The sequence below is a fragment of the Lissotriton helveticus genome, chromosome 4_1 (assembly GCF_964261635.1).
Source record: "Lissotriton helveticus chromosome 4_1, aLisHel1.1, whole genome shotgun sequence".
Lineage (NCBI taxonomy): Eukaryota > Metazoa > Chordata > Amphibia > Caudata > Salamandridae > Lissotriton > Lissotriton helveticus.
Window position 1 is genome coordinate 488,368,464 of NC_136063.1, and position 13,844 is coordinate 488,382,307.

The following is a 13,844-nucleotide window of genomic DNA, read 5'->3' on the forward strand; positions in this document are numbered from 1 at the left end:
GCAGTGTGTGCTTTTTTTTAGACCAAAAACTATTTTTGCTTTTGCCAATGTTTGTTATAATGGTGAGGGCCCGGCAGCTCTCACATTAATAAGGTTTTACAAAAGCCATGCCAAAGCAAGTCACGCATTGCCAAAACTAAAAAGCTGACCACCAAGGTCAGACCTACTGGCTTTGCCAAGGCTTGTTTATTTTTGTTTCCCATAATCTTATTAAAACTAGCTACACAAATTTTCCAATATGAATATTTTTGGGAAATAGCATGCATCAACACATTTTACTAAATGATGCTGCAAAGAAATGGTACCTGAAATTTTACAGTAGTTTAGCAAAATGTTTTTTTCCCTACTTTCATTTTTTAGGAACATTTTATATTGAAAGCAAAGAAACATTAATCTTGCTTTCAAGCTTCTGCAAATATTTGCATCTAATCAGAGCATTCTGTGAGCATCATGCATAGCCTTATGTTGCTAAACTTTGAAATCGTGTGTACACATTTTCATACTGGAACCACTGTCAGTAGTGCTGTCAGAACGTACATTTACTTAGAGCGCTCACCCTAATAATAAGGTCTTTCAATTAATGAACCATAAATACAAGTTTGAACAGCATTTACACATGCACACAAATATTAACTTAACTACAGACAGTACCCTTCCCTGATTCTTAATGTAGTACTGCAAACTGGCAGCCAAAAGGTTTGTGCTGCAGGGGGTTGGGCCTACTTGTCCCAAGGACAAAATACACCTTAGAACTTGTTGCCCTTGACCCCAAACAATATGTCCTGGGCGTAAAGGCTATAGGAATTCCACATCCATGCGTGCTCTCTGAAGAGATGGTGTCTTTAGTTCTTTTCTGAACTGCATGCATCCTCTGGTGAGCATAATATGCATTAGCATGTTGTTCACAATTCTTAACTCATGCTTGCTGCTGATTTTTTAAAATTTCTTAAAAATAATTTTTGGTATTTCTGGCCTAGCAGTCTGGCGATGCCCTGACTCATTCTGCTGGCCTCTAGAGGTGTTCAGTTTTTTAAAACAGGTTGTATGAGATACTATTCTTTGCTGCTTTGTACTTAATGCAGCAGGTCATCAAAATACTTTAGTCTTGTAACAGCATCCATTTTTAAATGCATCACAGCGTGCAAGATGTGAATTTATTTGTACAGTATTTTAAGGAGACTTGTGATGTCTTTTATTTTTCATTCCTGGAAGTAGGAACAGAGCAGAAAGGAGTGATGCACAAGAAGAGAGGTCTTTGAGCTTCATGCGGAAGCTCTTACTGCAAAGTTAAGAGAGAGAGGATATCCCAAAAACTCTTAAAGCATTCAATGAAACCAGCCTGGTATACCCCTCGAGAACACCTACTAGTCAAGAAGCAGAAACCACCAATGGACCGTTTGGTCTGCGTAACCACCTTCAGACTATACACTAACTCCTTGAAAAAGATCATGAAAAGCAATTGGCACTTAATTGACGGCTCTATAAAAAACATAGGCCAACCGCTATTTGCCCTTAAAAAGAACCGCAGCATTGGGCAACAAATTGTGCAAGCAACAGATTCAGAAAGCAGATGCACGGACACTCTTCGCTTCATGTTGAATCTCAACCCAGCACAAGGACACCACAAGTGTGGGAATTGCTCTGTTTGCAGTATGACCATTGAAGGTAACATCTTCTCCGATAGCCAGACTAATTGGCAACACAACAAAATTACCAACTGCAAAACTCGTAATGTAGTGTATGATATACAATGTCCATGTCCAAAGATTTATATAGGCAAAACCAACCAAGAGGTGAAACAAAGAATTGTACAACATCGATCACGCATCAAAAAACAAAACATTGACGGCCCCTATGGTGAGCCACTTTGTTGATAAAGCTCACACTGATAAAGACTAAGTGGGCCATCCTCTGTTCGATTCTACCCATTCCTCAAGGAGGAGATACTGAAAGCTTGCTATTACAGAAAGAAGCATACCTTATTTTAAAATTTGACACAGTACACAAAGGGTTAAATGAGAAGTCCGAAGCTGCAAGGTTTTAGTTTGACATAGTTTCACTTACGATCCATGTTCGACTCACTCTGCGTTAGTTTAGTCCAAATGTTAAAGTAACAGTGTATCGCGCTCAAACACTAAAAACATGGACCTTTCAATGGAGGGTGTAATGCATTCGTACTTTCTTTAAACAGGCATTTCAACTATGTATCAGAATGAACTTTTCTTTATGTGCCAGGCATAACAGTGGAAAACTAACACACCACAATTAAATTGGTAGGTGCTAGTAACACACGTCTTGTCTTTTCTGATTTTCCCCAATAGACACCACCACGTCCAAGTCCTGATAAAAACCCCTTAATGGTTACGGGGTTGGAAATGCGTTGACGACAGCGTCTGGGAAAAGTTAACCATGGGGCTTACTTTACTTTACTTTGTGGATTAATAGAGCGCAGGTGAATCATCCCCGAGGGGATCTCTCGGCACTATACGAAAGGGAGATAGATGGGGATGCATATCTAGAAGAGCCATGTCTTTAAAAGTCTCTTGAAGTTGGTTAGCTCACCGCAGGACCTGATGTTCTGTGACAGCATATTCCAATGGTTCGCCGCCAGATAGGAAAAGACTCTACCGCCATTACGAGCCCTCCGTATTTTCTGGGTGCACAGAAGGTTGGTATTGCTGGATGTCAATTGTCTAGTCGGTTGATACCACCTAAGTTTGTTTCTAAGGTAGGCCGGGCCTTTCCCCTGTAGTGCTCTGAAGACCACACAGAGCATCTTAAAGATAGCTCTTTTCCTCATCGGGAGACAGTGTAACTTAGGGAGAAAGTCTAATTAATTTCCCTCCCATGTTGCCCCAAATCTGATACAACGATCCCCCAGAGCTGTGCATGCAGGCAGGAGATATTGCAGTGGTATGCAAGTTTCGACTTGCCACTCCGCCTGATTGCTATTTTTGATTCATGGACTGGTGCTTGTATTACCTTTTTTGTTTCTTGAACAGTACAAAACATGCTGATGTATTATACACATTTGTAACTAATTGTTTATATGTGTTATTTATCTATGTAATTCATGTGTTGAAAAACGTCATTACTTTGTGTTGCCCTAATGTTTGACATGATTTGAATGTTGCTGTATCTTATGGAATATTTCAAAATATTGTGAAATAAATCACACAAGCCTATGAATTGAATCCACTGGCCCGGCGTTTCAATACGTTCTAATCGGAGCTACTGGATATTCTTGTTTATATAATCAATAAAATCTCTGCAGTTCTGTGCAAGATTTTCGCTGAGAAGTGAAAGTGGCCTGGATAGACAGACGGCTGTTAAGGACTGGGATTGGCTTCAAATTATTCTATGGGGGTAGAAGCAATTTTTGACCCTATCCCATTTCACAATTAACACCGCTCAAGAATCATAAAATGTACATCATAGGCAATGATATGATACAGACCAAATTGTCCATCATTAAGTACGTTCCCCACACATTTATTTGCTTCTTTCTACAGGTTAATTTCGGCTCCTATTCTTTTTCGTTGGCAACACTTAAATAGAAGTGGATGTGTGTACCCAAACTGTCAGGATGTGGTATCACAGTCTTCCAGAAGAATGTTAGGGGCATTTGGTTCCCATATACAAACATATTTTGAAAAGCACATTTATCATGAATTGTTTAAATTCACTTCAGTACAACATGGACATTTCTGTTGGCTACCACAACTTGGTAGAAGGCAGTGCCAAGGCACCCTAGTGGTGGAAGTTGCTCTTTGGAAGATTACGTTGAGATCATATAACGTAAGTGCGATCGTACCGGCATTGTAGTTTTCTAGGGTTCCTCCTGTGCCTATTATAAAAGTTTCACGGAAATCAAATGTATCAACCCTGATCCTATCGCTGATTCATAGTATTTATCTTTATCTACAACCTTGCTTCTCCTGGTATGGTTTGAACAAATATTGAAACTTTTTTGTCTCTTGTCCCCAGGTCCTTTGCCAATCGGTTTCCTTTAAAAGAGGGTTTGTGCTCTCCTCACTGTTGTGTTTAGGCTATGAAGCTTACCAGGGATTGTCGGAGTTTGCTCTGGTGCATGCCAGTGTTTCAGGTAACCCACATGATTCTGTGCTATGTTCATGTTTTAATCGCGGCCTCCCATTATAAGCATTGGATGCAAGTTTTTATGTCTGGAATTTGTTACACGCAATAGCTTCACAAACAATTGTAGTAGTTTATGTTATAAATAGTGAGGGGCAGGCCTTAATTCACTAAAAATATTCACACTTTATGTTTGGGATTTTAGTCATCAATTGCTTGTCATGGATTTGTAGTTGTAAATACACATGACACTCCTACTGTAAATCTAACAATGCATATATTCACTTTCTGCGTGTCCCCTCTAGCGCCTACGGCAAGGTCAATGTCTGGCAGCCTCCTGATCCCCGCAAACTACGAGAAATTACTACACCGGTGTCGGCTTGCGCAGGGGGTACAGCTTGTCAGACAGATACTTTCCACCGGGCCCCCCTACGCCCTGTGCCTTAAACTCCATAACGGGGGCTACAGAAACTCTGCATACTTGTGCCCTGATGTGCATGTGCATGCGGGGGTGGCCACAGGCCCACTGGGAAGAAAGACTCCCCCGGCCCCCGCACCCCGACCGCCTACCTACCGGCTGTCACTGCCCCTGGAGTTACATGTTTGACCGCTAAGGACCGAAGACTATGCTTACCAATCATGACCTTACCGCCTGACCGGAGACACTAAATTAAATACGACATTTTTAACTGATATCAAATAATATGTACTGACATTCATTCAACATTACATACTTCAATTAGCTAAGTCTGTCCTAACTGATCCTGCTTTTGACAAGTTTACACATATTGACGCTTTTATTATAAGTTCACCAAAACATCGCATTCACATAGAATATCTCCTGGGATACCTGTAATGAAGTAAAAGAACAAAGCAAACATATCACATTTACATTACGTCTATCTCTTTAGATACCTGCAATAAAATGTAAATGAACATAGTAAACCGGTTACTGACAGACATTATTAGCAGGTACCTACTCATCAAGCTTACAATAATGCTATCACCCGAGATATCTGTAATAAAAACTTTTTTAGAGAAACGTCAAAATACATTCCTGACCAACGCATTTCAATTACCTGCCTTAGGGGATGGTGGGGAGCGTAAGAAAAAGAGAATGTTCTGCTCCCCACACCCCCTTTTAACAGGGGGGGTGCTGGGCACTGGCCAGTCTAAACTGGTCTGGCCCCGCTGTTGTGTGCCCGTGTGAACCGGAAGCACTAAAGTGCTTCCGGTTCACGCTCGCCGTAAGCGCCTACTGGATGCAAATGGGGGAGGTGGGAGTGCTCCCCCCTCCTCCTTCCCCCCGGGGACAGGCTCGACCACCATAAGGGCGGCCCGCACTATTCTAGCGCTCGGCCTGTTCCAACTGCCCTCCTGCATTTTTGCCAGGTGTTTTGTTGCACATGGCGGGGTGTTGCCAACTTCACCGTTAGCAGCAGTGGTGCATACTGATGTACAGTTTCACAAATGATGGCACTTGGTGAGCTCAGCTGATGGTCTCTGCCACTGGCACACTTTTCTTGTTTAAATATGTTTGTTCCCACTGACTTTTTTTTCCATTTCCCTATGCTTCCGTATTAGCACCGCGTCCGTCATGTTTAGACAGCATTTGTTGCATTTATAGTATGCCCTCTTTATCTTTCCCTTCGTCGCTGCCTCTTTGTTTTTATCCCCCTCCCTCCTCATGTTAGAACCCCCTCCACCCCACCATCTTAACACAAAAGCAGCTGTGGGTTTCTTAGTATATGGCAGAGAGCCGATGCCAGGACCTCGTACTGTGATCCCCCACCACCACCAGCAGCCCCCACCCGTTGCCTGCCTCTGTTTACTTGGGCTGAGGCATGTGCAAGTCCGTTAACCCTTTCCCCCTCTGTGGATACTTACAACAGTATGCAGTCAAATGTGGAGTACTGCCGCTTTAAATTTGCCCTCTAGCTTACTGACACTGCTGTTTCCAGGCCCCCAGATGTTCGATAGACTAACAAAAAGTAAGAATATGACAAATCCATGTATTTATTTCTCTTGCCGACAAGTACAAGGTAAAGACGAAAACTCGGATTTGCGCACTAACTCTGTGAAGCCACAGAGACGTAGGTGAAATGCGGAGTTCCAACCCTTTCCCACCCAGACTCTTTGTCACTCTGATTCTATTGCACGAAGGGGGCCACAAAACTGACCTTGATTGATTAATTCCAGGGACTTCACATGAAGGAGACAAAAAGTTTATCCTGTGATACTCCTAATTTAATTTACTAATGAATAACAACTCCGCTTTCCATTGGCGAACTTGCATAAGTTATCAGTTCTGTTTTTCTTCCTCTCATCTTCCAGGTATCTGTTTACAGCTTTGTGTGGTAGGGAGAGTTTGGTGAGAACCGGAAGCCAGTCGAGTTACATAGTGTTTTATGCTTGAAGTGCCACTAAATAGTATGATGTATTGCTGGATGTTCTGATTTTAGTAAGATGGTGTGATGTGGCTGGAATGTTAGATTCTTTGAGATGATCTGCTGTGGCTTTGTGTGGCACGATGTGGTGTGCATGTTGTTGTTGTACTATCTGGTGTTATATGATGTGGTTCAATGTTGTGCAGTACGGTATGATGTGGAGTTCGGTATGATGAAGTGTGATTTGGGGTAGTAGTGTATGGTGCATTGTGTTATTTTGTATGGTATTAGGTGGTATATGCTGTATAATAGTGTAATGTGGTGTGTTTTGTTAAGTAGGACGATGTGTTTTTGGATAGTGGCATGTCGTTCTATGATGAGAGAGAGAGTGTGGTTTTGTGTGGTATGTCTTAGATGCTTTGATGTCTTATGGTTGGGTGCAGAATGAGGTGATTTTAAGTGTTGTGGTGTTATGTGCTTTTGAATGGTTTCTTATGCATTTGATGGTATTGCATGTCTAAGGTATCAGTTTGCTGGGTAAATATGATATGCTGTGGTGGGGTCTGTTGCTGTATGGTATAATGTGTTGCAATGTACAAGGACATGGAGTGATATATGAGATAATGTGGCATGAATTATTGCATGAAGTATTCTTTATGTTCAATACTGAGTCTGGTGTGATGAGAAAGAGACAGTTTGTGGTTTTTGGTGTTGTAGTATGACCTGGTGTAGAATTGTATGTTGTATGGGTGGCGTTATATGATGAGGTTTTGCAATGTGTGACATGGTGTGTTGCGTAGTCTGCTATGGTGTGACGAAGTATTGTATGGTGTTGGTATAATGTGGTCCTGTAATTTGACTTACTACTGCTTGGTTCAGTCACAGAATCCTCTCCCTGCAGCACCATTCAATTAAGTGCCACGCAGTTCCACACAAATGCACTCAGCATACTTACACTACACAACACATTTCAACACCTCATAATTCCACACCACACAATTCGACTCCACATCACTCCACTACATGCCACATAATCACAACCCAACAAATTCAACTTCACATATTTCCACTCTGCTCCATGCCACATAATTCCACTTCACTTAATACCGCTCCATGCCACATCATTTAATTACTCCATGCAACACAATTCAACTCCAGGTAATTACACTACACAGAATTACACTCCAACCTAAATAATTACGCTTCAAAACACATAATTTCACTCAACAAAATTTACCTCCGCAACATGCCCCATATTTGCACTCCACATAATTACACACTGTGCCACACAATGCCACACCACACATTTCAAAACCACACAGAATAATTATACTCCGCTCAATAGCACATTATCACACTTCACATAAATCTACTCCATTCCGCATAGCAACACTCCACATAAATACACTCCGCACCATGCCGCATAATTCCACTCAGTACCACACAAGTCCATGCAACACAATTCAACTCCACAGAATCTCATTCCACTGCACACCATTCCACTGCACAGTACATAATTCCACTACACACCACATACATTCAATTCGCACCACAAAATTCCACATCATCCCAATTAATTTAACACCACACCACATACACCCATGCAATACATGCCACTCCACAACACCACTACACATAAGTCCACTACACTTAATACCACATAATTACTATCCACATAATTCCACTGCACAAGCATGCAATGAACACACTTTTGTCATACTGGTTCACTTCAGGTCTTTCAGCACAGTTTCTTTACCATAACTCTTCGAAAAATCCAAACTGCAAACACACACTTGCCTCCATTTCTTTCGCTGTCTTGTGCGTACACAAACGCAGCCTCTTTATGCATCTATAACCTTCTCCCCCCTTCATTCTCTCTCACACACTATTTCTACTACTCTATCTAGAATTCATTCACCACTTCATACACAAACCACCTATCCCTCTCAATCTTACTTTCTATCTATTTTATACAACTCTCACCCCTATCTATTCACCATACCACATAATTCCACTACACAAATACACCACACGATTTCACAACTCACAATTCCACTTCAAACCACATATTTCCACTACAAACAACATACATCCTCTCCACTCCAAACAAAAAACATAAGTAAAAAACAATATAATTTGTAATACCAACAGCTCAAACTCTCGCGAATGCGAGACCTATTGCATTGCATCACAGTTTCGTTACCATAACTTTTTGAAAAATCCAAACTGCAAACCCACACTTGCCTCCATTTCTTTCGCTGTCTTTTGCGTACACAAACGCAGCCTCTTTATGCATCTATAATCTTCTCCCCCTTCATTCTCGCTCACACACTATTTCTACTACTCCATCTAGAATTCATTCACCACTTCATACACAAACTACCTATCCCTCTCAATCTTACTTTCTATCTATTTTATACAACTCTCACCCATATCTATTCAACATACCACATTATTCCTCTATACAAATACACCACAGGCCGCACAATTTCACAACTCACAATTCCACTTCAAACCACATATTTCCACTACAAACAACATACATCCTCTCCACTCCAAACAAAAAACATAAGTAAAAAACAATATAATTTGCAAAACCAACTGCTCAAACTGTTGCGATTGCGAGACCTATTGCATTGCAAATGCTTGTTAAAAGCTTAGGGGGGCTGCTGTGAGAAGCAACAGGTCCAGTGGGCCTGAGGGGAAACTTAAACAACCAGAGCGCAGACACCTAAAAGGCATCTCCTAAACCCCCTTATAACAACTTGTCCACAAATGCCACGAGCTCTCCACCCTCTTTCCTCCTTCCTGCAGCTTCTCTCTGCAGCTCCTCTCTGCAACTCCACAAATTGATATAAACCTTTTCTAGAAGGTAAAGCAGGGGCACAGAGGGCACACAAGGGAGCGCAGGTGAGCGCAGGTGAGCGCAGGTGAGCACAGGAGAGCACAAGATAGCACACAAGTGAGAAATACGTGTGCGTGCAGGGAGCAGACCCCCCCCAAGACACTAGTCACACCAGCCTTGTACTGACTGCCTCCACACCATCAGGGAGGGGCTGTGGCCTAAACCTCCCAACACATAGTATGCAGCAAGGTGGCCTCAACTTTTATAGGCTACTTACCCATATGCCTCTATGCACTTCTGTGCCTTTTGTCAGCGACCAATAATGCCCCACAGAGTCCAGATAGTATCCAATTATGGTATTCAATTATGACCAAATTATGACCAGAGTTAAGGGCTTAAAAACAAAAAGCTTAAAATAGCTTAGTAAGAAAGCTTAAGAAACCTGCAAGCTGCAAATAGCAGGTAAAAGCCTCAGGGGGCTGAGAGGGGACTGGGAGAGGCATGCCCCAGTGAGAGCACACCGGGCTAACCGCAGGTAGTACCCAGACCTGGATGGACCGCTTCCGCCGAGAGCCTGAACTTAGACTCTGCGCTCGTGCCTTACCTCGCCTCCTGTTCTTCTCGGTCCTCCTATTCTTGCGACCGCTTCGCCGAGCTAGAATGTTCCCCTCTCAGGCCCGAAATATTGTGTCACAACCTGTCTCAGCCTGTGCACCTCCTTGCAACGCAACTTGGCTGCTCGGCAACTTGACCTAAATTCTCGAGTCTGACGTCACGCCGCGTCACTTCCACTCTTGCGCCACACAGGAGACAAAGCATCAACCATCAATAGGTGATCCACCTTATCATCCTGCCTACAGACTATATATCAATATATCTCTCCTCTACAGTCATGGGGTCATACAATCGTGGGAAGACCGAGATCAAGCGCCTATGGGCGGGGGGCACCTGAGACCGTTATTGAGGCAGTCACTGCCTAGCAGGGAAAGTACCTGCCACTGTCTCGACTGGATTTAATTATGATTTGACCCTCAATTGGCGCAAATCTCAGGGAATGACGACTCAAAAAGCTTTGGATGTGGCAGCAAAAGCCTGACCTGGGCAATCTTATTGTAGAGCGACAGAACCAATTGCAGCTGCAGGTACAGGTATATACTTCATTGGACACCCCAGGAAGCCTTTTTTTCTTTATCAGAATCTGGAAGCTTGTCAGAATTGATTTTGACTCAGAAGACCACGAAGTGGAGGAGATTGCTGCTACGGGCAGTCTAAAGGAATGAATGGCAGCCAGAGCCAATGGCTCAGGTGGTCGCTTGACTCTGAATGGTAGTGGACGAGAGGTAGGGGATGCCTCAATCACATCTTACCAAATTGAGGATGTGATAACTCAAATTGTAAGCAGGGGGCCCTGAATACCGTATTAGCACTTGAAGATGAGTTGCTGTTGGATTCTGAAGGCACCGAGCTCACCCCAACAAACTCCTCTCCCCAAGCCCTTGATGTGTCACTGTTCTATCGCAGGCCAGCAGTGGTAGAGCTCTGACCTCATCTGTCGACTCTGTCACTCCTATCACCGAGTCGGACTATCCAAACTTAGCTGCTATGTAAGAGCTCTTGCAACAACACAGGTAAGAGTATCACAAGGACTTGCTCACACTTAACACTGCCCATCTAAAGACTCAAGTTTTTATCAGAAAATTGTCTAAGAATTTGGACACTCTCAATTTACGAATTAGCAAAGTAGAAAAGGCACAGAAGAGTTGAGGTAACGGGTTTTTAGGAACCCGCTGGTGTCAAGGGATAACACCCGAAGACCTCTGAGTTCCCTTGTTCCGGACCACAGAAACACGTAGTCTTCTAGTCGCAGTCAAAGATCAAGTTTTATTGGTAGCTACCAAGTAACACGTGTCCCAGAAGTACACCACACAGAGAGTAGGTTCTTGGGAGACTGTTCGTTTTTACAGAACCAGCCGTCTCCTTATATATCAAATATATGGCTTCAAGCAAGAATTCTTGAGTTTATGGTATGGCAACACACATATTTCTACAACAATACAAAGAGCGAAGTCATGTAAGCAAGCCCATATTTTAGATGTCCAGTTTGCTGATAGATTACCCAGTTGGATCGGGAACTCCCATCAGATATAGATGAACCACCAATAAAAGGAAGGTACAACCTAGCCATAAAAGGGCCATAAACAAGATACGGGGACAGGTGCGTGTTTGAAGGAAACATGGGCTGTATGTAGTGAATGGTTCGTGGAATGTTATGCGTAGATGCTATCGTATTCGGCCACTGGGCGAGGAGCTGCCTAAACAGGTTTGGCCGAAGACAGTGGAGTCAGTTGGGACAGGTCAGGGGAAAGTCACGAAAGGTGGGCGTGTCTATTTGGATCACGCTCGACCTTTAATTGACTTATCATGAGGGCAAGATGCAAGATGGATGCCGTTCACAAAATGGAGTTTTAAGGGATGGGACGGAAACTGTGATTTAGGGGTGTTGGCAACCCTCGATTGTAACGCAAATACATAGGAATGATGTCCTAATCATTATCGGTTCGTAGACACCAAAATCGTCTCGGTACGTTGAGGTTTCGTGACACGGGTATTGGACCTCGATATCGGGAAAACCACAGGGTCCGGATTTTGGGAACCACAGACCCTCCTTTTGCCCTCATATAAGGCAATAACTCATGCTAATCTGAGTCCAAATCGGTATGAAGAAATTCGTGGAGATGTTGCTGGAGCATCATTCTGCTACTCAGCTCGTCCTGTGACACAGACTTCCGTACACACGAGGTAGCACAGAGGCCACATAGTGCAGGAGCACACTGTATACACAAGCAAAACATGAACAGAAGTGCCAAGATCATCCCGATGAAAATCAAAGTTTTCCATCCCCAGGCAGTGATCAGTTCCCAGAACCACCCCAGCAGGGACCAATCCCCTTTCTCAATGTGAAAGGAACCAGATATTTCGTGTAGTTTGGAGATGGCCTGGTATACTGTTGGTGCGTTATCAGGGATGAAAATGCAGCAACTGGATTGGATGACTCTACACACACCACCACGATCGGCGAGTATAATGTCTAAGGCAATCCGGTTCTGAAGGGTCATAAGTCGATCCGACTGAAGCTCTGTTGTCAAATTGCCAAGTGCTCCGGCCGTTGTGGTCACGGCGGATTCAACTATCCTCGCTAACTGGCGAATATTCCTGCTGTTCACCATAGGCCCCCAAAATGGCAGAAAACCCTTTGCAAAGTCAGCGAATTCCTGACCCGCGGTGTCGTCTTTACTCACGACACCTCTAGCTGTCCTTGTCCGGTGGTAATCTGCTCGGGCCGTGTAGGTAGGAGGCAGCAGAAATGAAATAAAACATATACCTGAGAAATCAGGGGGCAACCACGTGTAGGCTTGGTCGTGGCAAACGAAATACGTGCCTTTAGCTGCCAAGAGTATCGGGGAAGTTCGGGAAGCAAATACATATGTTTCCGTGCAAATGCTCTTTCCTAACTGTGCTGTGGGGTTCCTACCAATACCCTGTAAGCATAAGTGACCTCGGTGGGGAACTATCCAAACTGGGCGAGATTTCTGTGCTGCCTGGCTCTTGACCAGGTAAACCCCATGTTTGGTCACGTTCCAACGGGTGTAGGGACTCAGTTCATCTTTGGGGATTGTCAGATAGGTGTCGATATCCCTACTCATGTTCCTTATCCCTGCAATTAGTGCCTTGTTACCGGAGTCGCTCGCAGCGGAACGGGTCGGGTATGGTTCTAGGGCGAATAGGAACATGGTCTGGAAAGCCCACAGAGAACCGTAGTAGCTAAATGGCAAAACGAAGTATGGGATACCCTTATCGGTTGTGTGTGGCATAAGTCCGCATATCCAACAGTTTGACGTGTTCATTATGGACTGGTGTTGGGGTAGAAGCTGGATAAAAGAGTTGTTTACAAATTCGAGTCTTCGGGCAGACTCGTGTTCAGGTAAAGGGTGAAAGTAGTGTGGAGAAATAGGGGGAGGAGGTGGTGTCTGGGTGTCATTCGAAAAGGTAACTTTAAATACGAACAAGGTATAACCAATAAAAAACACAAGTATGCTACATAACATTAAAACACATAATATCAGGATTCTTCTTCTGGACAGTATCGTGCATAACTGTTTTTCGAAGTTCGTGAGTCTGACAGGTCTCTCTACCCTTGGAAACTCCATCCTCTAGTTGCTGCCCGCGGTGGTTGATTGATTCTCCCAGGGAGCGCGCTCTGCTCAGTCCGGGGTAACTCCCGTGGACCAATCAGAACCGTGGACCTAGAACTTCCCAGTTGCACTCCCCAGACTTCAACCGCGACCCTAGCAGCAGAACCGGATGGCGGTTCGAAAAATCAAAAATGAGCTAGTTCCCTTGGGACGAGAGAGCTGAAAATTCAAAAATAGTTCTTAGGGGAGAAGAGGAAATTACATGAGATCAAGCTTTTATTAGTTCTTTTGTCTAGACCGCAGGTTGTATCGTCGTTTCCCAGG

General features: G+C 43.7%; 1 protein-coding gene across 1 annotated transcript in view; it reads left to right on the plus strand.

Moving 5' to 3' along the window:
- The window catches only part of RMDN1 (regulator of microtubule dynamics 1), a 325,882-nt gene that overhangs the window by 138,887 nt on the left and 173,151 nt on the right, over positions 1 to 13,844 (plus strand). Inside the window, exon 2 of the mRNA XM_078687071.1 lies at positions 3,988 to 4,105. Coding sequence (XP_078543197.1) covers positions 3,988 to 4,105 — 118 coding nt within the window. The remainder of the gene's footprint in view (positions 1 to 3,987; positions 4,106 to 13,844) is intronic.